The 27236-nt window shown below is 30.6% G+C and overlaps 1 protein-coding gene across 8 annotated transcripts in view; it reads left to right on the forward strand.

The window, feature by feature from the left end:
* The window catches only part of LOC111986598 (cyclic nucleotide-gated ion channel 1), a 59504-nt gene extending 33603 nt beyond the window's left edge, over nucleotides 1-25901 (forward strand). For 5 of the 8 annotated variants that reach the window (XM_065760714.1, XM_065760715.1, XM_065760718.1 and 2 more), the window contains 10 exons: nucleotides 739-762; nucleotides 3954-4092; nucleotides 5635-6113; nucleotides 7344-7411; nucleotides 9344-9556; nucleotides 12105-12388; nucleotides 12908-13019; nucleotides 14542-14584; nucleotides 14704-14906; nucleotides 25257-25901. In XM_065760714.1, the coding sequence (XP_065616786.1) occupies nucleotides 4055-4092; nucleotides 5635-6113; nucleotides 7344-7411; nucleotides 9344-9556; nucleotides 12105-12388; nucleotides 12908-13019; nucleotides 14542-14584; nucleotides 14704-14906; nucleotides 25257-25400 (1584 nt within the window). In that variant the 5' untranslated portion in view covers nucleotides 739-762; nucleotides 3954-4054 and the 3' untranslated portion in view covers nucleotides 25401-25901. Of the gene's footprint in view, nucleotides 1-738; nucleotides 763-3592; nucleotides 3863-3953; nucleotides 4093-5634; nucleotides 6114-7343; nucleotides 7412-9343; nucleotides 9557-12104; nucleotides 12389-12907; nucleotides 13020-14541; nucleotides 14585-14703; nucleotides 14907-25256 lie in introns of those variants that run through there. The other 3 variants (XM_065760721.1, XM_065760720.1, XM_024018264.2) reach the window with 3 other exon arrangements.
* Nucleotides 25902-27236: the final 1335 nt, after the last annotated feature.

The raw sequence follows: 27236 nt of genomic DNA on the forward strand, positions 1-27236 counted from the left end.
TATTCATTGTTTTGACATATATTTAGGAGTGTAATTGTAATGATATTTCTAAACCACCGTTATTTTAGGAAATTATTGCTCTTTGCATAAAAATATCTCATAGGCTAAGGCATATGATTTTGATTCTTTTTTTACTCTTGTTCACCCGAGATGTTTGTTTGCCTTCAGCATTATTATCCAGGCAGTAAATTTTTTTATAAACATGCTAGAATTCTACTTATCATATAATTAATTTAACAAACATGCCTAAATATTGAAGATTAGGTGTCATTGCCTGTAATTGGAAGACTTGTTTTATTTCACTTAAGATTCTTGTAGGCATTTGGTGATTATATTTGGCAGTAACTGCTCTAATGCATGTTTGGAGTATGTTTTCTTGAAGTTTTAGTTTGTGGACCTTGCGGTCATAGTATGCTTTCTCTAAGTTTTAGTTTGTGATCATACTTAATGACCTATCTTTTTTGAGCATTGACCTTACTGGCTGATAGCAATTTTTATTCACTTGTAATGTTGATACATGCAATCTACCATAATTATGAAATCCTGATAGATTTCCCTTTTAAAGTCTCATGTTAGTATTCCTTGCACACATATCAAGCAATCCCTTTATTTTTTGCATTTCTTTTTATGGAACACATTGCTTCCTTCGTCTTAAATCATATGATTTAGTTTAGGTTAATACTGATTTCATTTTGTTCTTTTCAATTTGTAATGGTTGTTGATGCCCGTGACCTGCAGTTCTACCGCTGCCTTGATCTTGAGGTCTCTCTCTCTCTCTCTCTCTCTCTCTCTCTCTCTCTCTGTGTGTATATATATATATATGTGTGTGTGTGTGTGTGTGGATAAAACTTAGATGTAGTACCTTAGGTGTTGTTCCTTGGGTTCTCTTTTTAAAATTCAGTTATGTGGTTTTTTTCTTATGAGATAAAAGTGTATTTTTAGTTAAGTAGCTACATAACTGAATTTTAAAAAGAGAACTTAAGGAAAAACACCTAAATATTGAACTATATCATTTAGAAAATACTTTAAGTTACATTAATTTGACATGATCTGGGCTCTTTGGGCTTTTTTTTTTTGGTTGTAAATATGATACCTCTCCTAGATTTGAGAGAAACTGAGCAACATTGTGTGTAAAGATATGCGTATGAAGCACATTACCCAAACCTTGACATTTCAAAATTTACTTATTAATTAAAAGTGAAAATTTTAATTCTTTACATTCTTGATTAGTTTTGTGCCAAGAAGGGGAGGAGCATGATGTTGTAATTTAGGGGACTGAATTAATATCTTTTGTTGCTCTGGTTGAATCTGTTAAACTAATAATTAATGATGTTTAGAATGCTTTAGAACGTCGAAGTACAGTATATAAATTGTTGATTGTTCTAGAATATCAATGTCAATATAGAAACTTTATTCAAAACCTTGAGATCAAGCTTTTTAGATAGCTATTTTAACATTAAATATGGCAAGTGCTCTCCACCCAAGTGATGTATTATGGGTTGGAGGAGTATTCTACACTAGGCGCTCAATTTGTAGCTTGGTTAAAGAGAATAGAGGGATGAAGAAATGTTGACCTATCAATTTCATCTGTGAATAAACTTCTAAAATCTTAATTGTTTCATCCTTTGTTAGTGGAGATTTCTTGATTGCATAGCAATATGGGTATGAGTGTGAGAGAGTTTTTTTTTTAGAGATTTATAATCTCTATTTAAGCATATTTCAAGATATTTGTGTTGTATTATTAGCGAATTTGTTTGGTATTAAATTTGATTTTAGGGATTTAAGAATGAGTTAATGAATTTGTTCCTATGAATTTGTTAGCTGAATTTTGACTAATTTTTTTTGTGTTTTTTTTTTTTTTTTCCTTTTTAATTTTCTTATTTTGGGATACAGTAAGGCTTTTGATGCATTTTATTGACCAATAAAAGGACTTAAATTTTTTTTTTCTAAATTAAAATAAAAAATTATATTGTATTAGTTAAAATTGGGACCTTATTTTATTTGGGGGCTTAGGATATTGCATCACTTACTTTATATGCTTAAGGCTGGCCTTGTTTCACTAATTCTATTAAAATATTGCCATTAACTATTAATTATCTAAAATAATAAGATTTTTTTTTTTGAAAAAAGTTCTCATATAAAAAAATTTATAAAATATTTTTATTAATTTTGTAGATTTATTTTAAATTACTCATAATTACCTCATTAAAGTTGTAGCAACAAATTGTGAAATAGTTTAGGATTTTAAAATCAAATCAAAAGTTGTTGAATTAGTTGCGGACTTTTAACCAATTGATTCGTACTTGTACTGCCTAGTGCCTACCTATAAATGAAAAACAATAAAATAAAATAAAGTTGCAATCTTGCAAAAATACATTCAAGTTGCCTGTTTTTGAGGGTGAGTTAAATCAAGCTGTAAAACACGAAGTTTAAAATTGAGTTCTTATTGGTTGGAGAAGAGACAATGCTAAAGAAAGACTAGACCATTGTCCATGGACCATGGTCCACACTACAGTAGCTGAGCAGATGGAGTTGACCGGGNAGGCGCTTAATTTGTAGCTTGGTTAAGTTGTTTCGTTGGGTTTGTGAGGAGTTATAAGTGTAATGAAAGCTTAAAAAAACTACTACTTGATAAGGTGTAAGTGACCATATAAAGTAATACGGCATTCACTGACACACCAGCTATGCTATGATAGTGGATGTATAGGCCACCTATCCCATACTCAATCCAAGAAACAATGGTAGTTTATATTTTTAGGTAAATGGGAAAAGAATTGAACCACTTTTTTGTGATGAAGTTCATTTATGTGATGCTTTAGTGTGATTTCTGAGTATTTTATTTGTACTCAGAGAATAGAGGGATGAAGAAATGTTGACCTATCAATTTCATCTGTGAATAAACTTCTAAAAATCTTAATTGTTTCATCCTTTGTTAGTGGAGATTTCTTGATTGCATAGCAATATGGGTATGAGTGTGAGAGAGTTTTTTTTTTTTTTTGTCTTTTTTAGAGATTTATAATCTCTATTTTAGCATATTTCAAGATATTTGTGTTGTATTATTAGCGAATTTGTCTGGTATTAAATTTGATTTTAGTGGATTTCAAGAATGAGGTAATGAATTTGTTTCCTATGAATTTGTTAGCTGAATTTTGACTAATTTTTTTTGTGTTTTTTTTTTTTTTTTCCTTTTTAATTTTCTATATTTTGGGATACAGTGAGGCCTTTTTGATGCATTTTATTGACCAATAAAAGGACTTAAAATTTTTTTCTAAATTAAAATAAAAAAATTATATTGTATTAGTTAAATTGGAGACCTTATTTTATTTGGGGGCTTAGGATATTGCATCACTTACTTGTATATGCTTGAGGCTGGCCTTGCTTTCACTAATTCTATTAAAATATTGCCATTAACTACATAATTATCTAAAATAATAAGATTTTTTTTTTTGAAAAAACGTTCTCATATAAAAAAATTTATAAAATATTTTTATTAATTTTGTAGATTTATTTATAATTACTCATAATTTACCTCATTAAAGTTGTAGCAACAAATTGTGAAATAGTTCTTCTTTTATTAAAAAAAAAAAAAAAAAAAAAAAAAAAAGAAAAACCAAAGACTTGCTGAAATAGGACAACATTAGAAGACTATTGACCATTGTGAATGGCTCTCACACTTCACACGCTAGTAGTAGACAACATTAGAAGACTTGAGGGATTGACTATTAGAAGCCAGGATTTGCTCCTGCTTATTATTACTTGCATCTGCCTCTGAGCACTCTTAAAATCCCATTACAAAGCCAACTTCTGCCACTTTATGCATTGCTCCACCTTCTCACACTTCACACGCTAGTAACACCATCTGGTGCAAATCTTTTGCTTCTCTCAAGAAAAAAACATACGAAAAAGAAAAGGAAATTTGCCTTATTTGTCTAATCTGTTTCCCATTTCTCCAGGGATCAAGATTCAGATTTTCCTGTTTAAGTTGGCTGGGACTACATATAGTTTAAAGGCTGATTCTTTATTTTGGACATCGTTTCCTTGATAAGCTTTAGTTATGAATTCTCGTTCATATCAGCGACGGAATAGTACGAGGTTAGTTTCCTTAGCTCTTGACATCATTTTTTTTTACCTCATCTATTGTGTCTTTAATATCTATTCAAAATACTGTAAATCCTTTCAAATTAATTAATCATATTTAGTTAATTATTATTCTTTTTTGCCTCTTTTTATGTTCTAACAATAACACTTGTCTTTTTTTACTAGTCTAACATATTTCTAAATTGGTTACTATTAGGCATCCGTTTGGGATGAGCTGAAAAATTCAGCTTATCTACACTTTTAGCTTATTTTTGCTATTATTTATGAGTCACACTGCACTTTTTAATACTATTTATGAGTCTTAACTTTTGCTATATTTTGATGGTAAATTTAGCATTTTAGCAAAATGCCTACACCAATATTAATGCTTAAGTGGATATGTGGTTGGAAAAAGTACCAAGTGGGCAATGATTTTGTTACTCATTGGTGCACTTACTTTTTGTTATTTGAAAGATTAAAAAATAACTAAAATACTTTGTAGTGGGTTTTGGGGTTGTGGCTGCCTTTATATGTTTTTATTATTATTTTGTGAAGTGGTGTCCAAAAGTTGGTAAGTTAGGGTATGTTTGGTAGTGGTGTTTAAGTATTTGTTGTTTAAAATAATGTGAAAAATGTGGTTTAAGAAATGTTGTGAAAACATGTGTTTAAAATACTTACAATGCAAAAAATGTGTTTGGTATCATGTTTCAAATAACATATTTTAAAATATGAAAAAAAAAAATATAATTGTTAGCTTGGTATGTGTATATGTTTTTTTTTTTTTTTAAGTGATAAAAAAATACTATTTTATTTAAGGAGAGAGAAAAATAAAGAATAAGAGAAGAGAGAAGGACAAAGTGATAGGCCTGTGAGAGAAAAGAAAGAAAAAAGAAAGAGTTTGGTCTTGTCAATGGTCCCCACAATTATTAACTTATTTACAAAAAAAACATTCAACAACGTTAATTGAAAACTAAAAATTGGTAAAGATGAATTTTGAAAATTCATGTTTTAAACAACCTAAATTGAGAACTACGACTCAAACACTCTTGATAAAAAAAAAACTCCTACCAAGCACAGCCTTCTTTTTGGGGCCTACAGTTTTTAGTGTTTAAACATTAAAAACTATTGTGTGAGCTTACATACCAATGTTTAATGTTTTACTATTATTCAATTTTTTAGTTACAATGAACAGTTATAAAATTATTTATTTATTTATACAGTATAATTTTATAATTATTAATTAATTAATTATTTGTTTATGTCATCATCATTGGTTCGACCATTGATATGACTTTGACTTTGGTCCGACCATAAAACTGAGAACCATTTACTATTCCAATACCTTGACCGTACCATTTTTTAAAACTATGGGCACAATAGTCAAGGATTTTAAATGGACTCTCTAGTTTCTCCTTTCTCATTTCACACCACCATAGAATTGAATAGATGTGTAGATGTAGTTACTTCTACTAGTCAAAGATTTTGGGGTTCTTCTGCATCGTACATAAGATAAGAGTTACATAAGCTAATTTTATGTTTGCCATGCTTTTTATTTAGGCTAAATGATACTGAAGAGCAGGGTCTCGAGGTTGGCAAAGTTGCTTCAGTGAAAGAATCTACGACAGAAAAGACAAGTTCGGACTCACGAGGGAATTCTCTTCCATGGGATTGGAATAGAATAATTAAATGGGTAAATTCTCTTCCATGGGATTGGAATATAATAGTTATATTGGTGCGCATGATTGCATTATCACTGGAACCCTTGTTCTTGTATGGTCTCATGATCAATGAATACAAGAAATGCGTTGAGATAGACAGAATGTTGGGGATCACAGCTATAGTTTCGCGATCTTTCCTTGATATCAGTTACCTAGTTCTGCGATTTCATACTGGGTATTTAGGCAACCAATTTCAGAAATATAGAAGAAAATTAAAAAATAAGTTACACGCAGAAAGAAAAGGAGCCGCGTCAAGACCAACGGAGACCATGGCCCCCACTGGCCCAATCGGCTCCTCCCACTCAACACCTGTTAAGGGTAAATATCAACATAATTACATGCTATCTAAATTGTAATCTACGTAATATCTCTCCAATAAAAATAAATAAATAAATAAATAAAATGAACCTAGTTAAATAATAATAACAACATAAGCAAAAAAAATAATAATGATATCAACAATCCATACTACACCCCCCAGTTTTTTTACTAAATATTAATTCTGAGTTGCTTTCTTGATCTTATATATGTTGCATGTACAGGTGTCCATGTGTGTGTTTTTTCTTCAAAATTTTGATGGAATGGTAGTAAATCTGAAGTACACGCACATATATATAATTTTTTTTATAAAAATTATTCACCATTTCTTTTTGAATGGTACCAAATGGTTGATAGTGATTTAAAGATAAAGATCTACCAACTTGTTTATAAAGTGATTGTAATTATGCTTACTAGTTATTCTTATGGAAAATGATTGTTTAAAGGACTACTTGATTTTGTTCATTGAAAGGAAAATTACCTTGAGCTTAATATAGAATCATTTATATCATAAATGATTTCCTGTATTTAAAAGAGTGTCAAATTTCTTTTTGATAAATGACTGATTGAAATGCATTGAGTAATAATTATTTTTCTTTTTCATAAATGACGGATTGAAATGCATTGAGTAATATTTATTTGTCTTTTCATTTGTTTATATATTGTTATATTGAATTGGTACTAGTTTTATTTTTTTCATAGTATTTAGTAATGCATCTTATGTGTGTTTGGGACTAGCTTATAAGCTAGCATTTTGTTTTTTAGTGTTGTTTGGGAACAACTTATTTAACTTTTTACAAAAAGTGTGTTAAAGTATACTTGTACTTTAAAAAAGTAAGAAAAAAAAAAAAAAAAGAGGTTTTCAAAAAGCTGTAAAAAAAATAAAAATAAAAAAAACAAAAAACAAAAAGCTAGCTTATAAGCTAGTCCCAAACACACTCTAAGAGATCGTTTAGGATGAGTTGAAATTTTCAGCTTATTTTCAATTTTAACTTATTTTTGCTACTATTCATGAATCCTACTGTACTTTTTGATACTATTCATGAGTTTTATTGTACTATTTAACTTATTTTTCAACTTTTTTTCTACACTTTCAGCAAAAAGTTTTTAGCTTTAGCTAAATAAGCTATTCCCAAATGAACCCTGAGTATATTTCTAATTCTTAATTAAAAAAATAATTATTTATAATTTGGCTCCCCGAATACTAAAATCCTGCTTCTCTTTATGCAGATCTCAGAAAATTTTTCTTGCATCGACACTTTCTATTTGACATTTTAGTTTTTCTTCCCATCCCACAGGTAATGGAGTAGACTAAAGCTAAATTCTTGGTTGCAAAATACATTTTTCACATCTTCTTGTAGTTTCGGACTAACAAAAGCACAATCATGTAAACTGAGGTTTAACGACACAAAAATTTAACATAGTTCAACAAATCACATGTTTTCATTCATTTGCAACAACAGTTAAAATTTATTATCAAAGATATGTATTACACATTTGATAAATTTTTATAGACCTCACTTACGAACTTACAAATATCAATGCACTCACAATCCTTTAAAAAACACAAATTAACCTAAATCTCATTAAGCTCAAAACAAATTCTCAAATATTTTATTGGGAAAAAGAGTCAATTAATAGATATAACACACAACAGACTATTTCCTTGCCCCCTGTTTGTTTGAATGCCTTGCCCTTCCCCTAGAATCCACTCTGGATTGAAGGAGCAGCCAGTCACTTCCTGAGCAGCTGAAAGCTTAAAATTTAGCAACAACCTAGAATCAAAATACCAAATTTTCATTGGATATTTTGTATATCTAAATAAGTTGTAGTACAAGTTTGATCCCACTTTGGTAGTGGAAGAATGTCGTTTGATTCCACTTTGCAAGTTGAAAAGTGATATTATCTCTTTAGAAGAGATAGTGTGAAAGAAATGATTAAAAATCAAGTGAAAAATGCATTTATAATGTTTGGATAGATGTTGAGTTGATTGAAATTGTGTTTTTGAATGATTGAACATCTAACAAATGTCTTACGAGAGTTTTTGTCTGAAACGCTCATTGACCAAATGTCTTATGAGATTATGCAATTTTTTTTTTTTTTACAGAGTTATTGCCAAGAGTTGCACCGTTTCATATCTAAACATTTATGAATATTTGGAGATTGTTTTTAACATTTTTTTAGCCCTTATAACATTTTATTTCTGAATTTTCATGGTCTATATATAATGTATAAACTCTCATTATTCTCCCTAACAAAAAAATTTAGAAACACTAGGTATTCTCCAAAGTTGCAATTTGTAAAACCCAATAGGATTGGTTATATGTTGGAGGCAAGTTTACAATAACCCTTTAACTACTTGAGTATGGGGGAAAATAGAATCTATGGAAAGCAATTTTGTCATACCTCCAAGCCATTGCAGTGGAGTTGAGCTTGATATTGAGGTAGCAGATTCAACAGTTCTTTAGTAGTTTCTTGTGTCTTCAGTATATTCCCTTTGTTTATGAATATGAACACACTTAAACTAAGACTCAAATACATAAAAAGTGCGTTTTGATTCAGATTATGCCAAAATACAAAAATATGACCCAAACAATACTCAATGTGTTCACCCATGCAAATAAACAAAAAATCATGCTCCTGTATCTTTGACCAAAAATCCAATAAGATATCTGTCAGACTCCAAACACAATCATGTTTATTGCATATGTTTCAATTCTTTAATTACTTATCAATAGCGGTGCCTAGATACCGCTCTAACACATTATAAGTTTGTTTTAATTCGAATTACGCCAATATACAAAAATATGATATCTGTATCTATTGACTACAAAAATAAACAAAAAATCATGCTCCTGTATCTTTTGACCACAAAACCAATAAGATATCTGTTAACCTCTAAACATAATCACATTTTTTTTTTTTTGGTTGCATATATTTAATTCTTAATTACTTATTAATTGCAGTGCCTACATACGGCTATAACACCTAATTTTTAATGGACAAATAATACTAATTCTTTTATAAGGAAAACTAAATTATTTCTTTGACAAATAAAACATTTTTCTTCCACAACAAAAGGGTTCAAATAGAATAATTATAAGTTTAAAACAGAAATTTGATGCAATTTCTCATACGTGCATACTGTCTTATTTGAATTAACATTGTCGTACGCATAATTAGATTTTATTCAGCACCTCTAAACATGGAACTACTTGTAATTTGTTCAGGTGGTAATGTTATGCATACTCTTAGACGTGAGAGCCATGAAATCTTTAAAAACATTACAGATCTTAAACATTTTTATTTTCTTCCAATATTGGCCAAGAGTTTTTCAAATTTACCTACCAAGGAAGGATCTGGGATCAAATCATGAGATACTTGGTGAAAGGCTATGGGTCCTAGGTCCACTGGATTTCTTTCTATACATCATTGCCGGCCATGTAAGTTTGATTGTGTAGAAATTTCATATTCATTAAATTTAATTTTGGCAAGTGTGCAAGTGTTGAACCCATCTCTCTCTATCTTTGAGAGAGAGAGAGAGAGAGAGAGAGAGATGGGTTCATTTTTTATTATTTATTATTATTTTTTTATTGAGGAGTTGGGGTAAAGTTAGATCTTATATAACTATGGGCAGAACTTAGGTTACTTTGGTATTGGTGCTTAGGTTCCCCTCTTAAAATTAAGTAGTTTCATATCTTAAGAGATCAGAATCACATGTGGTCAAGACTGGTTTCATGTAAGTGCGCCTAAGCTCAAAGCTCAAAACCCCAATCTCTCAAAGCTTTGCGAGGCCAAAAAATAGATCATTTAATGAAGCATGCTTTACGCTTTTTTTTTTTTGGGAGCTTTTTGAAGAAAAATAAAGCACGCATAGGCACGTTTTTATTTTATTTTATTGCTAAAAAAGATATGGATCATTAAAATTAATTGTTTGATCTTGAAAGAAATAACATGGACCAATGATTTACTACACAACTATTATCTTTAGGGTGTTGTATTATACAAATTATTTTTTTATTTACGTGTCATAAGATAGGTTAATTTACAATTCTTGTGCTTTTTGATCTTTGACTTTTAGATGTATGTTGATTGAACGACATTCATCATTTGATTATAACTATCATGATTATGTACTTTATAAAGCCCAAGAGAAATATAGAAAATATTATACATAAAACTTTCTATGACTAGATTATTATGATATTGACCATTGATAATTGTTTTCAATTTACCATATAAAATTTTTAAGGATTGTAATAACTTAGGTAAAAATTGAATTTACAAACATTATACAATTGACTTCCCTAATAGGTAAAAAATAGAAATTTTGGGCTATTATTATTTTTTGGAAAAAGTTTAATTGGAGGTGAATTTTAACAAATTCACAATTGGATTACATTTTCTTTTTACACCCTCCTTGCTTGCAAAATTTCTAGCAAATTAAAGATTAATAACTATGTCATCAATAAATTGTTTAAAATGCAAGTTTTTATAGTTTAAAATTATGCATAAAATATAAGCTTATAAATCATATAATAAATAATGTCCAATTGACACAATTTTGACATGTGTATAGAGAATAAAGAGCATACAATCCAATTATTAAATTTTCAAAATATGTAATAATGTTATTTTTTTTTAAGCTAAACTTTGTACTTATTTTTTTTATAATATGTTTCGAATATTTCTATTAGAAGTTATGAAATATTATCTTTGAAAATGGTGCGCTTCACTGCAATCAAGTGTGCTTTTTGTGCTTATGCTCTAGGAGGCTTATGCACTTAAGTGTGCTTGACACTTTTACCAAAATTGAAGTGCACTTTACCTTTAAACTATTTCTTTGATATCTTTTAATACAGTGATCTGATTAATGCTCATGAACTGTCATTTTGATTGTTGTAACCTCAAGATTTGTTTTTTTTGAAAAGTATTTAGAGATCAAATGATCAAAATCACAGTCTTGCCTTAGAGAAATGAGATTGTGATGATATGCAAATGTAATGCAAGTGATGTTAAATGAGAGGTGCAAAATGGGGTGTATACACTTGTTAGTATCTTTGAGATGTATTTAAAGTCCAAGACATGTGCTCTGGATGACTAATGGAGATCTACAAGGTTTGAAATCTCAATACGTAATCTACACATAATTGATCAAATGAGATGTTGACAAATAGCTTTCTAAATTTGATCAATCAAGAATCCTGCATATAGATTCCTAATTTAGCTTAATCAGCCATCCAAGCTTTGACCCCATAGCCAAGGTATAAAATGAAAACCTAGAGGACATGAACTTAGACTTTTGGAGAACTATGGATTGTATATCTAGGGTTAGGGTTAACTAATTCCTCTCAAAGCATCACCCAGTGATCAAGGATTCAAGACTTGGTGATCAAGTTGAAGTTGCTGCAATAAGAACAGTCAAGTTGCTATGAAGAATCTTCAAGAGGTTCTTGAATTTGCAAGCTGAACGTTCATGTGAAATAAAGTTCATGATAGAAGATTCAATGGTCATGGAGTTGAGTATCGTCATGTAACTAAGCACTACATGAGGTAGCAATAGATTTATGGCGAAATATATTTTAAAACTTTCATTCTATTATAGTGGCTCTGTTTCCTTGAGGGTTGGTAGTAAACTCCCAGAGAGTATTTTGTATATAGTGTTTTTTCTTTGTAACTATATTGTTAATGTTATTTATTTTCTACAATTCGTTATTTTGCGATATGGTTGCATATTGTGATAAATCACAAACAATATTACTCGAGCATAATTGGCTAATTAAGTAAACTTGGCATTATTACTGGAATTCAGTGTATTACTTCGTTCCTTTTTTAAATCTTTTAACTAAATTAAGTAGTTTCATATCTTTTGAATTCTATTCTCTTCTTCTTTTTTCTTTTAATTATTATCGTATTAGTTGAAATAGTTATTACATTTGGTTATGATATCTACAAAATTTACTGATGTTAAATGATTTGCTCGTCTTTTAGGTATTAGGAGCCTTTTGGTATTGTTTCTCTATTCAACGAACTGTGTCTTGCTGGTACATGGCGTGTGAAAATCATGGTGGATGTGCCCGAAATTCTTTTTATTACTGCGACCACAACTTTGGCTATCACTCCGTTATAGATGATTTTTGCCCTAAAAATATGCCAAATGTGGAGCTCTTTGATTTTGGAGTATATCTGGACGCTCATCAGTCTTATATCCTTGAGTCCAAAAATATTCCACAAAAAATATTCTACTGTTTCTGTTGGGGCATGCGAAATCTGAGGTTTGCACATATTAGACTTTGTACAATTCCATATTAAGCTTTTTATTTTTTTGAGAAGATCCATATTAAGCTATTTCAATGCATTAAATTTGTTTTTTGCTTACATTACGGACTAAAAGAGTTACTATTAGTTTCCTAGGTGGTTTATCCCATAGCATTTATCCACTATGAGGACTTGGATTTCGTGCTCAACATACAGACCTCTATACTTGATGTTAAAACTGTTACCCTGGTAGATGAGTATCAGCAAAGTGGTTCAGGACTTCTCTGATTGCCAAAAGCATTGTCATTACTCTACGTCTTGCATATTAGGATTGGAGGGCCTAAAACCTATGCTCGTAACCTAGTGGATTCATGCATGCGCATGCACGTACACACACGCGCACAAATATATATATATATATATATGTTTATATATTCTCTAAACTTATTCATTCCCTATAAAATTTTGTAAATTCATTGTAGTTATAAATTTTCAAGATTAGCATCTCATACCTTATAGTTGTGCCACTTTTGCAGTTCATTTGGTTCAAACCTCCGAATAAGTAACGATGTATGGGAAAACTGCTTTGTACTTTGCATTACTATCTTTGGCTTGTTACTATTTCTATATTACATGGGAAATTTTCAGGTGCGAATCCAATTCTTCTATTTATTTATTTTTTATTATTTGTTATTTTTTATTTAATGTTAGGCTCTTAGTTGTACAATTATAAAGCAGAGAGACAGTGGTTTCTAAATAGGAAGAATGAAACACCATAATTTTCAAGTAATATACTAATCATCCTACTATATTATTACATTGATACGATTGTCAATCTCATAATGCTATTTTTATATTTCTGTTATTTTTACTTGTTGCTCTCGTTTTTACTATTGTTGTTAATTGTTATTTTTATTGAAAGAAATATATATTATATATAAAAAATATTAGATCTGATTTTTTATTAGGAAAATAGATTCAGATCTGGTTTTTGATATGCAAAAGAGAATGATTTTGAAAGTGAATTTCCAGATCTGATTTTTTATATGAAAAAGAAATATTTTTTCAAAGGAAATTTCAAATATGATTTTTAATCATGAACATTTAACATCTTTATGAAAATATATTCATATATGGTTTTTAATATGTAAATGTAAAATGTGACTTTTAGAAGGTTGGGATATGCTTATCAATAAAGTTTGTTATTACCTATAAAAAAAAAGAAGGTTGGGATATGCTTTTATTCCTAGAATTTTAAGAAATGTGTTGTAAAAAAAAAAAAAAAAAAAATAGTAAAGACTCTTTTTTTAAAATTATATAGTAAGGACTTGGCCACAATTTTGACATTCTTTTATCTCTTATTTAAAAATTTTAAAAAATGTGTTGTAAAAAAAAAAAAAAAAAAAATAGTAAAGACTCTTTTTTTAAAATTATATAGTAAGGACTTGGCCACAATTTTGACATTCTTTTATCTCTTATTTTTTATTTTTTAGTGTTGTCACTTGGGAAACATTGAGTTATATTAGATGGCTTGTATTTTAGACATGCTAATTTTTCCAACTTTCATATTTATTTCATGGCATCTCAAACTTATTTTAATATATATATATATTTTTATTTAATAATGTGGTTTGACTGATAAGCCATTAGTTGAACCAATGACCAAATGACCCAACTCTTAGACTAGGTTAATGTCTTATCCAAATTTAATAATTATCCCATCACATGAGTTTGGATGTTTAGTAAAGTAGTTGAAATTGTCTTGGAATTCTTCTCTTCAAACATAACCATCTAGGAATCACACAACATTTATTGTCTTTGGTCTTCCCAAATACCTTGGAACCTCATAATATTTATTATTTTGGTCTTTGTCAAAGATTCTATTAAAAAAAAAAAAAATTCAAGACCAATTCGCTTTTATTATGCCATCAAACCTTCTCTTTTTCCAATTTTTCCAGAGAGATATTGCTAAGCTACACTTCTCAATTTTAGGGTAATGAGTGCTTTTTTTTTTTTTTCATTAGTGGATCTCCCACTTAAGAATTTTGGAACAACTTTCTCAAAAAAAGCAAAAAAAGAAGATGTGTTTGGAACAATGAGATGTATGCTTGTAAATTTGTAGTATATTGTAAGATATGCCAAAGTTAACTTACTAGCATAAGTGGGACAGATATATTTGCAGCGGCGGATAACTTCAAAATCAATCGCAGAAGGTACGTTCTAGTACGTACAACTTTTTTCTTCCAAGTATTAACTTTTTTCCAAGTACAACTCTTTAAAAAATCCTAGATTTTCCTTTTCAAAAACTGAAAAGATGAGTTCTACCAAACAGCCGCGAAAAGGAAAGAAGAAAGCATTAACTCGTGGATTCAAAATAAAGAGCTCAAGACAGAAACAAGCAGAGAAATTATTAAGATCATGCAAAAGAAATTTCAGGAAGAAGAAGATATTTATGTGGAGATACTGATCTCTGAACTTCCTTCACAACTTCAAAGGGATGTCAAGAACCAAATCTGCTTTAATCCACTAAAGAATGTGAGTTTCTTTGCCTCTATAAATTTGCTAAATAACTGTTTGTCCCGGGCATTATTGAACATGCCATTGAATGGTATTATAAATATCATTGAAGGATTATATTATTATAAGTGGTGGCTCCATATGTAACTCAGGATGGTTACTGGACTACCTACTTGCCAAAATATTTATATATACACACACACTAAACTAATCTATTTTGACTACCTTAATAAAAATATTGACCATCCTAACTTGAGAATTACAAAAATTTTGGTTCAATCAAAATAAGAGTGATGCTACATTCACAACATTTTTATAATAATTTTACAATAAATTTTATGTGATAAGCGGAAAGTGGCTATTAATTCTAATTTGAACCCAACATTGACATCACTTTTTAACCCACTAATAGCAAATTAGTGCATACAATTTTTTTATTTTTTTTTTTTTTAAATGTTGTAGATGTAGCAATATTCCAAAAATAATTTTGGCTCTCCAAACATAATTCTTAACCCCTAAAAAAAAAAAACCCTTAAATGACAAAAAGAAAGCCCAAATAACAACAAAAATAACCCAAACAAAAACAATACTAGATCAAACAACAACTAGTAAACAAATTATTCAACAAAATACCTATTCAAAAAGAAAAAATAAAAATAATCATTCAAATTTGTAATTCTTTCAACATATCTTATAAAAATAATCTCTAATTTCATAGGTTCTTTGGCAGTGTTGGCAGTTATGCTTTTTTTGGTTTTGCAATCGCAATAATTTTGCTATCCTTGGCAAACCAGCTCATAGTTGTAACAAAATCATCCATTTTTCTTTCTCTTTTCTATTATCATTTCAATTCTTACTTTATTACTCTAATCTTAGCATTCTCAATTACCACTTTATTTCTTATTAGTACATTTCTTTCTTTTTCTCTTTGTTAGTAGGAAAAAATTGTAATAATTCATGTATTTTCATGTTGTTGTTGTTGTGATGTTGATATATTTAAGTTATCTTTTTATTAAATTTTATATAATTTAATTTTCTTAGTGACAGCTCTTAAAAATTTCCTAGAGCTGGCACTAATATGAGCATCTTGTTTTATAAATGATACGAGCATCTTGCATACCTTTATTATCTACAAAAGTTAGAAAAAGTTTTTGTCCAATATTTATTGAAATATTTATTTTTGTTTAATGTCAAGATCAATATTTTTTTTGAATAAGTGTTTAACAAGTGTACGAGGCGTGTTTGTGTTTGATACATATTAAATATTGGAATACCCACTCTAGAGGTGCCTATACCAAATACATACATATATGCATATTCTTATCAGGACAAAGTTTGTCTACAAACTAATTTACAAAAATACCTATTAAATTTTTCATATATCTTTTTATTAAATGTGAATTTTGAAAATCAAACCATTGAATTTCATGTACTTTAACACGCATGTCAAATTTCATTCAAATCTAATGTTTTTACTATTCAATTAATAAATTAACTTTTTATGCATAATTTTATATCACAAATGCTTAAAATTTAAACATTTTCATTGATGACATATCTATCGATCTTTGATATTCTTTGAATTTTGCAAACATGAAAGATATAATAAGAACGTGCAATCTAAAGCTTGATTTTTAAAATTCACACCCGATAAAAAGATATCGCCGGAGTTTGAAACAATTTCTTTCCAAATTAGTTTGGATTTAGAATCTCTTTTTTTCTCCCATGTGTGTTTGTTTCTTAATAAATAAATAAATAAAAGACTTTTTGGTCTTCTTAAATGATGCATGTCATTGTCACATAATATCCTTACAAATAATAAAAAAGAGTTAGCCTTAAATTCTCACGATCTCTCCCTCTCTCTCATTATCATTTTCTTAACAATATATAATTTTCATCACATGTGATCTAAATATAAATTTTGACAGTTCTTTTCTAATTAGACCATTCACATCAAAGGAACTAAAAATTTTAGTTTTGAGCAACTCAAAACCTTACTTTATTTATTTTAATTTTTTACTTTACAATACACCCTACATTAAATTTTCTATTTTTTTACCGCTTCATTTAAATATTTTCTCTTTATTCATTTTTTATTCTTAGTCTTCTCTTTCTCCATCTTCTATTCTTCTCCTCCATCTCTTTCTCTTCTCTTCTCTGCGGCCCATACCTATTGCCACCACTGGTTAAAAAAAACATAAAACAAGAACCCACAACCCACAGCCAGCCACCACCACCGGAACCAAAAAAAAAAAAAAACCCACAAACTTCAACCACTGCTAGCCACTACCAACACCCCCACTGAAGAAGAAAAAAGTTTAATGTTCTAATTTGGAATAAAAACATGTTTGTCTAACGTCTGAGGGTGAGGTGGGCAACGGGGAGTAACGAATTGAAGTTCAGGTCGGTAAAGTGATAAGTTTTGAACCACGGGTAAGCAAAGTGAAAATGGGCCTAACCTCATGTGGGTTTACTGTAATTATCCCTATATATATATATATATATATGAAAGTGGATAAAGGTGTAGCATAAATTAAATTTTGCTACCCTATGTTTGCATGTGAAGAAAAGCTGTAAAGCATGTGAGGAAAGCGATAAAGCATGTGAGGAAAGTTGTGAAGCATGTGAGAAAAGCCGTAAAGCCCCATGTGAAAATACCTCAAAGCCTCCCTTTCGCCAAAGGATTTTTTCGAAAGAAATAATTTTTGCTCTTTTGAAAATAGTCTACTAGGATATAATAGAAGCCTTTTTCAAAAAGAAAGCCCCAGAGGCCAATGCCAATTTTTGTGTTTTTGAAAGCCAATGTCCAAAGATTATGGTTTTATCAAAAGCTCTAAAGGCTAAACTCTCATCGATCCCCAGTGGAGTCGCCAGTTTATCGACACCTGGCCTTGAAAACAGAGCGAAAAACTGCCATCGTTGGGTCTTTGTTCGAACACTCGCCATGGCAATGCTCCCACGCACACGGGGCCTGTTGGAGCCCTTCTCGGCTTATTGTGCGTTGTAGTGTGTGTTGTGGTTTGTGTGAGCCTTCGTGTGCTCTCTCTCTTGGTGGAGGAAGGTAGGTCTACCTTTGGCGTTACGGTAGGAACCTGGGCCAAATTTTAAGGGATTAGCAAAAGTAAGTGGAGTCACCACCAATCATTGGGTTTTTCTAAGGTGTGATTGGTTCCCTATTTCTAGTTGATTTTATTACCAATTCTAGGTTAAGAAAAATGACATTTTTCCTAATCTACTGTGGATGGCAAAAAATCTTGATTCTTAGATCTGGAAGTTTTGTTACATACAGGGAAGGTGTTAGGCACCCCACAATGTATGTCCAAGGACAATCTTTTGTTTTGATAAAACCTTAATTTTTAGAGATTGATAATAAAGACATGATTTTGGCATTGGCTTTCGGGGCTTTGCATGCATGGGGGCTTTGAGGTTTGGCTTTTGAATGGGTGTGGTCCCAATCTATGCTTTCCTAAGGCATTCAAGCAGAGTGCCAGATTTCCATGGTGAAAATCCGATGGCATGTCACCTTACTTTCGTAGGAGAAATTAGGCATCGCTTGGCCTTAGGTGACATGGACTTGACAATCACATTGGAAGGGGCGAGCGGGTATATATATACATACATCATGCACAATGCAAGCACGCAGAGCGGGAAATTAAATGCCTACATCCTTAGAGCATGGCCCAAAATATAAGTGCAGGAAAATAAACAGGGGTCGCCATATTCTAGAGATGAGGACAAATGATACATGACATGATATACCTAATACAACCTATCTAAGATATAAAAGGGGGAAGGAAGGGGAGTTTAGAAGAGTATATAACCAAAGGTGAGAAGCTAGACCCTAAACCTACTGAACATAACCGATTGGCTTACATCTACATGCTTGTATCTTCGCCCTTGTTGCTTGCGCTTGGGAGATCATGCCCTAGCTCCACGCGTCCTCACTCCATATGTGTAAATGCAAAGGCAAAGATAAGAAACCAGTAGACAAGTAATGGAAGGAAAAAGATGCAAAGAGTATATGAAAAAGGCATAAAGCAGATAAGCATGATAGACATGGCAAGCATAGAAAGTGGTAAGAGACATGAAAAGCCACTAGGAGTCAACTCTGATCAAACTTGTTAAAAATCTATGGGGAGCTCGAGTTTGATATTAAACTATCAAAAATATTGTTTTGTAAGGATTTTGACCTTGTTTGACCTTTAGTTAACCCAGGTTTAACCGAGGCATTTTGGTCATTTTGGCTGAAAAAGGAATTTTGAGCGCTTTGGTGTCCGAACGGGTTGTGCCACACCATTATATAAGTTCTTGTGACCTCATGGAGAGAAAATGTTATTTTTGGGGTTTTTAGGGTCTGACACACAAATCGAGGGTAGCCAAAATACGGTGTTAACAAAAATAAATAAATAAACCATGGATTCATACGCCATTAGAGCCTTAAGGGTGTGCATCATGCACGCCAACCTGACGAAACCGATTGAACCCAATCCAATCTGATGCATCTGGTTGGGTTTTGTGAGTTGGTGAGTTGGGTTGGAATTTTATTTTGAGCTTTGGGTTGGGTCAGGATCAAGTTAATAGTTGTTTTTACCCATATGACCTAACCTGACCCACCATGTATATAAGTTTATTTTATTAGCATTATTTTAATTCTTTAATTTGATTGACTTTGGTATTTTAAGAACTAGTTTTGATGAATTTAGAAATTTAGATTATAATTTAAGCATAGTATATGAATTTTAATAGTTTATTGAAAAAAATTTTAAATAATTTATGGAAACTCAAATTTTTATAAGCCATAAAATATGTATGTTCATAGTATGTACAATCCACTAACTCAACCCAACCCATCATGACCCATGTGACTTAGGTTAGGTTGGTTTCTATACATATTATTGGTTGGGTTGGGTTGGGTTGAAAATTTCTCAATTTGACCATGTGCACCTCTAATAAAACTACATCTCCAAATTTAAAATGAAAAGAATTTATATTTGGAAAGGAATAAATGTTTTTACTATTTTATTAGAATTTATGTATATTTATTTATTTCTTTATTGAAACATATGACTTAAATGCTTCTAAAGTTAATTAGTTATATATTGCAAAAAAAGTTAGATATTAAAAAAATAAAATGAGACATTAATACATCAAATGGTCTTTGTATATATATATTTTAAATGTGAAGGGAGGTATATAAAAAAAAAAAATTATTAGCAAAATATACGTTGAAAAGTTAGTTTTTGTCTCGTTTATAAGTAAACGGTAAGTTTTTGTCACATTTGTATTTTATCAATAGTTCTATGAATATCCCATCAAAAAAAAAAAAAAAAAAAAAAGTTCTATGAATATGACATTAAAAAAAAAAAAAAAACTGTGAATAAATCCAAAAAAGATTGGAAATAAATTCTAGTCTTAAATTCTTGCCTTATTCTTTCTCAAAAAAAAAAAAAAAAAAAAAAATCTTGCCTTATTGTATGAGCTACTTTCATTCTAAAGGAAACCAAAGAACCAACCTACGATGCGCACCTTTTTTGGTACTTCAGTAGGGCAAGCTTTGTAAAAAAATAATATTATAATTCTGTGATTAAATTAAAAAAAAAAATCCGGAAATACTTCCCCATTATAGAAAAGATTATTTTTTTTAATGATATAACAAAAATTTATAACAATTCATAATAGATAAATTTTGAATCCAAACATGTTTGAAGGTATTTTTCTAATCCATTATTATTATTTAAACACATCATATGTCTCGTTAAAAAAATAGACCAAAACTGCATATGGATAATTTTTTTAGTTGTTATATAATGGGTTGAAGCAGAATAGCTTCGAACATATTTGAAGTCTTTGTTATTATTATTATTTTATTTTACAACATTGTCAAATTAGCTTACACCTTGTATTAATATATGAGACACTATGAGTTCGCTTGAGAACAATTTATTTAGTTAAAACTGAAAACTTTTGACTGAAAGTACTGAAAAAAAGCTAAAAATCAGTTGAATAATATAGTGAGACTCATAAATAGTACTCAAAAATACAATAAAACTCATAAATAGTAGCTAAAATAAACTAAAACCACTAATAAGTTTCAACTTTCATCAATTCCCTCTCTGTGGGTAGAAGGTACAGGGGGTTAGATGGTTAGTGGGAAGCAGAGAATGTTAGGAAATTGTTGTATAGGAAAACTTGAAAAATTGACGTGTGGTCTTTGCTTATTTAGTTTACTTGCACAGTTGCACCGCAGAAGTTGACTTTGACTATGACTTTGTAGTATCTGCACGTTCACGTTCACCTTCGCAATCTTAAAAATCCTATAAAAAACCCAGTTTCTACCAATTTTTGTAAAATGCGAGCTACTTGAGTTTATCAGGTACCATTTACTTTTTTATGAATACAAATGTTATTTCTCTCCATGGGCATACTTACATATTTACAACTCTTTACTTTTCCTTTTGCTTCTGCTGGAAAAAACTTTTGTTTTATGGTGCACACACTTGGGAGTTTGTTCTTGAAATAAATGAAAAATTGGTTGTATTTTTGTCTAATCTATTTTCCATTTAATTATCCAGGGATCATTATTCTGATTTTTCAAGTAAAGTTTTCTGGGTCTATGCAAGTATGGATTGTATGAAGGTTGTCGCCACTGTATCACTTGTTATCCATAACCTTTGGAGTCAACTTTGGAACGGTGTAAGGTTCGTCTCTTTTGCTCAGCTTTTGTGTCGCCAATTTGAGCCTCTGAATCGTTTCAAATTAATTAATCATAATATTTTTTTTCACTGTTTACAATTAGCTAGGTAGGATAGTTGCAGAAAAACATGGTTAATGTTGCCGTCACAAAATTATTGATTATAAAATACTCCTAACATTCTTGGACTACGTAGGCCATGTCTTTATTTTTTTAGAAGACAAAATGGTTAGTTGTAAAGTGAGAATATAAAAATAAAAAATCAAACTTCGTAGGTTGGTGCTCTTGTAAATAAGCAAGCATCCAGCTTCCAAGAAAATTTCTTTCAACTATTCAAAAATTGACCCTTCCCACTCTCGTGACTATCATTTTTCTTTTCCCACTCCTTATTGTCTATTTTCTACGCACCTTATCTTTTTTGTCTTCTTTATTCGAGAGTTCTATCACTCACACATAGATCACTATATTTTCTTCACCTTTCATAATTTGGTACATCACAATTAGAGCAAAAATGTTGTGTAATAATTTGTTATTCTAGATTTTTTTTTTCCTTTTTATTATTTCATTATTGGCATCTCATAGAACCCTTTTATACTCTCTGTTCTCATCTTTCTCACCTTCTTTAGTTTAGCCCTCTTTGACCTTCTCGCCATATCAAGCAAAACTTGTCTCTGCAAGTCAAGTGCTAAACAACATATCACCTCCCGACCTACTCATTACCATGATTAACTAAGATCAAATGCAGAGGAGTCGAGCTAATAAGGCCATCTCTTTATTTCGNCATTCACAACATTTTTATAATAATTTTACAATAAATTTTATGTGATAAGCGGAAAGTGGCTATTAATTCTAATTTGAACCCAACATTGACATCACTTTTTAACCCACTAATAGCAAATTAGTGCATACAATTTTTTTATTTTTTTTTTTTTTAAATGTTGTAGATGTAGCAATATTCCAAAAATAATTTTGGCTCTCCAAACATAATTCTTAACCCCTAAAAAAAAAAAACCCTTAAATGACAAAAAGAAAGCCCAAATAACAACAAAAATAACCCAAACAAAAACAATACTAGATCAAACAACAACTAGTAAACAAATTATTCAACAAAATACCTATTCAAAAAGAAAAAATAAAAATAATCATTCAAATTTGTAATTCTTTCAACATATCTTATAAAAATAATCTCTAATTTCATAGGTTCTTTGGCAGTGTTGGCAGTTATGCTTTTTTTGGTTTTGCAATCGCAATAATTTTGCTATCCTTGGCAAACCAGCTCATAGTTGTAACAAAATCATCCATTTTTCTTTCTCTTTTCTATTATCATTTCAATTCTTACTTTATTACTCTAATCTTAGCATTCTCAATTACCACTTTATTTCTTATTAGTACATTTCTTTCTTTTTCTCTTTGTTAGTAGGAAAAAATTGTAATAATTCATGTATTTTCATGTTGTTGTTGTTGTGATGTTGATATATTTAAGTTATCTTTTTATTAAATTTTATATAATTTAATTTTCTTAGTGACAGCTCTTAAAAATTTCCTAGAGCTGGCACTAATATGAGCATCTTGTTTTATAAATGATACGAGCATCTTGCATACCTTTATTATCTACAAAAGTTAGAAAAAGTTTTTGTCCAATATTTATTGAAATATTTATTTTTGTTTAATGTCAAGATCAATATTTTTTTTGAATAAGTGTTTAACAAGTGTACGAGGCGTGTTTGTGTTTGATACATATTAAATATTGGAATACCCACTCTAGAGGTGCCTATACCAAATACATACATATATGCATATTCTTATCAGGACAAAGTTTGTCTACAAACTAATTTACAAAAATACCTATTAAATTTTTCATATATCTTTTTATTAAATGTGAATTTTGAAAATCAAACCATTGAATTTCATGTACTTTAACACGCATGTCAAATTTCATTCAAATCTAATGTTTTTACTATTCAATTAATAAATTAACTTTTTATGCATAATTTTATATCACAAATGCTTAAAATTTAAACATTTTCATTGATGACATATCTATCGATCTTTGATATTCTTTGAATTTTGCAAACATGAAAGATATAATAAGAACGTGCAATCTAAAGCTTGATTTTTAAAATTCACACCCGATAAAAAGATATCGCCGGAGTTTGAAACAATTTCTTTCCAAATTAGTTTGGATTTAGAATCTCTTTTTTTCTCCCATGTGTGTTTGTTTCTTAATAAATAAATAAATAAAAGACTTTTTGGTCTTCTTAAATGATGCATGTCATTGTCACATAATATCCTTACAAATAATAAAAAAGAGTTAGCCTTAAATTCTCACGATCTCTCCCTCTCTCTCATTATCATTTTCTTAACAATATATAATTTTCATCACATGTGATCTAAATATAAATTTTGACAGTTCTTTTCTAATTAGACCATTCACATCAAAGGAACTAAAAATTTTAGTTTTGAGCAACTCAAAACCTTACTTTATTTATTTTAATTTTTTACTTTACAATACACCCTACATTAAATTTTCTATTTTTTTACCGCTTCATTTAAATATTTTCTCTTTATTCATTTTTTATTCTTAGTCTTCTCTTTCTCCATCTTCTATTCTTCTCCTCCATCTCTTTCTCTTCTCTTCTCTGCGGCCCATACCTATTGCCACCACTGGTTAAAAAAAACATAAAACAAGAACCCACAACCCACAGCCAGCCACCACCACCGGAACCAAAAAAAAAAAAAAACCCACAAACTTCAACCACTGCTAGCCACTACCAACACCCCCACTGAAGAAGAAAAAAAACCATAAAACTTCAACCACAAACAAGAAAAAAAGCAACTTGTTGGAGGAAAAAAAACCCACAAACTTCAACCACTGCCAACTACCACCACCACCACCGGACAAAAAAACTCATAAACTTCAAGCACAAACAAGAAAAAAGCAACTCTCTAGAGAAAAAAAAAAAACCCCACAGAACTTCAACCATCATAAACCCACCATAACTCATTCCAAAATCAATCCAACCACAAATCAGTCACCCATAATCACGATTGAACCACTGAGACCCACAACCACAAACAGAACCACCATAACCCACAACACAGCCAAGAGAGTGAGAGAAGAGAGAAAATGAGAGATGAGAGGAATAAAAAAATAAGTAAAGGAAGGAGATGGTAGAATAAAGACATTGGGTTTGAGAGGGAGGAGAATAAAGAGAGAAACATTGGAGAGAGTGAGAAAGAAATGAATTTTAATTGTAGGAAGAGAGATGGTAGTATAAAAATTTGAGTTTTATGTTTAAGTTGATGCTACAGTGAGCTATTATAGATAACAGCTTACTGTAGCTGAAAGCTAAAAATTTTAGATATAGCAACTTTGATGCAGCCTGATTTTCATGATTTGAGTTGTTAAAATAGCTTTTTAGCTTTTTTCACATCTTTGCTATGAATGCTTTTAGTTTGTAAAATTGTTAATTTTGTACTAGATAAAAGGGATAACATAAAAATTAATGGTTGCAACTCTATAGTGATATATATAGAACTCTAAACTTTATTTGGTGTATATTAATATATTAAAAAATTAGTCTATAAAACACTTCTATTTTACTTATTAAAAAAACTTCTTCTTTTTTTGGTTAGGAAATAGATTTGCACTTCAACTAATATTTTTTCTTGCTCAGTTCATGATCCAAAAAAAGAATAGCTTGGCTAATCCTGAGCATGAAAATTTGTTGTGTGACATCTGCAACTCTCTCAAGCCAGTGTACTACAACGAGCAGTGCTACATTGTTCGGAGGGAGAGCCTATGGATGCGGTTTTCTTGATTACAGACGGCAGTGCATGGGCCTTTCCTAGCAGCAGTAATGGTGAAGGAACAGGAACTGCCTCCCGATGTGCTGAGCGTCTTGAAGCAGGTGACTTCTTTGGAGAAGAACTTCTTGAATTGTTTTGGGAACCTTCCTCCAACATGTTCAATCTATCCAAAGTTCCCATTTACTCAAAATCCCTCAAAACCCATACAAAAGTGGAAGCCTTTGCTCTAATGGCCAACGACTTGCTCAAAAGAAAATGATGATAACGATGGCATTGGTGGTTCAAGAAAAACTTATGAATCCAGCGGAGCCTGATGATATTGTTGAATTTCCTAAGTGTTGGTGCTTCACTGTTGTTGCAAAGAAATGGTTTGTATTGATGTCTTTGTATTACGTTTGTTTTTCTAGTGAGTTGCTACTTGTTTGGACTACGGATTCTCAATGATAATGGTAAAATTAGGAAAAAGATAACGTCTGAAATAATAAACAGTTTGATGCACGGTATTAAATTCAGGAAGGATTGTCTGTAGGAAAAATATTTTCTATCAAATGCTATCATGTCATCCATATCAAAACCAATTAATGAGAGAAATGTGTATAAAAATAACTACCAACTTACATGTCTTTCATTTGTTAGTGGGATAGTTATTTTTGGCTGACATGTCACACATTTATTGGATTTTGATACTGTTGACATGGTATTATTTGATACCAAATGCCTTCTTGTGTGTAGAATCTTATATTTATACCTTTTGATTTAGACTAGCTTGTGATCGTGTGATGAATTTGGATATCTAATTTTATTTTATATGATAGGATTCAATCAATGATGGAGCTAAACCTTGGACTTGGGAGAAGGGGGGGGGGGGGTGGGGAGGGTGGGTTTGGACATCATTATTTTATGGAAAAATGTTTGTGTCTTTAACATTTTCCTCCTTTAGAGGCTATAAAAAATCTATAGATCTAAAATTTTAAACAAAATATACGAGTCCAAAAAAAATTAGCACAAAAAATACCAATAGCAAAACTTAAAAATTAAGCCTGACCAACAAATTTTACCCAAAACAAACAACTTGGCCTTTTAAAATATTTTAAATAAAATAATTTTTTCTTTACCTAGCAGCAAACATACACATCAAAAAAAAAAAAAAAAAAAAAACCTTAGCGTCTATACAGAACACAAGCTGGTGTAAATGAGCATACTGACTTTGCTACATCTTGGCCTTACATGTGGACAACTTTGAGTTAGAAAAGCAGGGACTTTGGTGAGGGGAGTTGCGCATTTGGCTCATGCCATTAGCGTAAATGCCATTGGAGGAAGAGAAGTGTGTAGTCTGGCATGGACACTTAGCATTATCATGAGAGAGAATTCAGCCCATTTTGGTTAGATGCTACAAGACACCTCTCGTTGGATAGTACAAGTTTAGACCACGGCCAAGGACACGTGTAATGTCCTCAGGCCTCATGCTTAATTTCCTCTCCTTCTCTCTTTGCTTGTCCTTAATGATAGTACAAGCCACCCTTCAGCCTACACCTTGACAAATATGGTTTTTCTCTCTCTTTTAGCTACGGAATAGTGCTAGTGGTAGTTGTATTTTGGGTTTGTAAGGGGCAATGAGAGTGAGGCACCCTGTCCTTGTATAGCTAGCAACATTTCTCATACTATAAAAGGAGAATGTTGTTAAGCAATGACAACAAGAAGGAAAATTTAGGTAGAGAAAGAGAGCAAAAAAAGTGTAAAGGTTTTGGGAAGGGAAATGCTATGTAATTCTTAATCTTTCTTAATATTGCATAGTCTTTAAGGGATAAGGATACTCCATCCTTCCTCCCACCGTGGTTTTTTTATCC

This window comes from Quercus suber, unplaced genomic scaffold (genome assembly GCF_002906115.3).
Source record: "Quercus suber isolate HL8 unplaced genomic scaffold, Cork oak 2.0 scaffold_379, whole genome shotgun sequence".
In the NCBI taxonomy this organism is placed as follows: Eukaryota; Viridiplantae; Streptophyta; class Magnoliopsida; order Fagales; family Fagaceae; genus Quercus; species Quercus suber.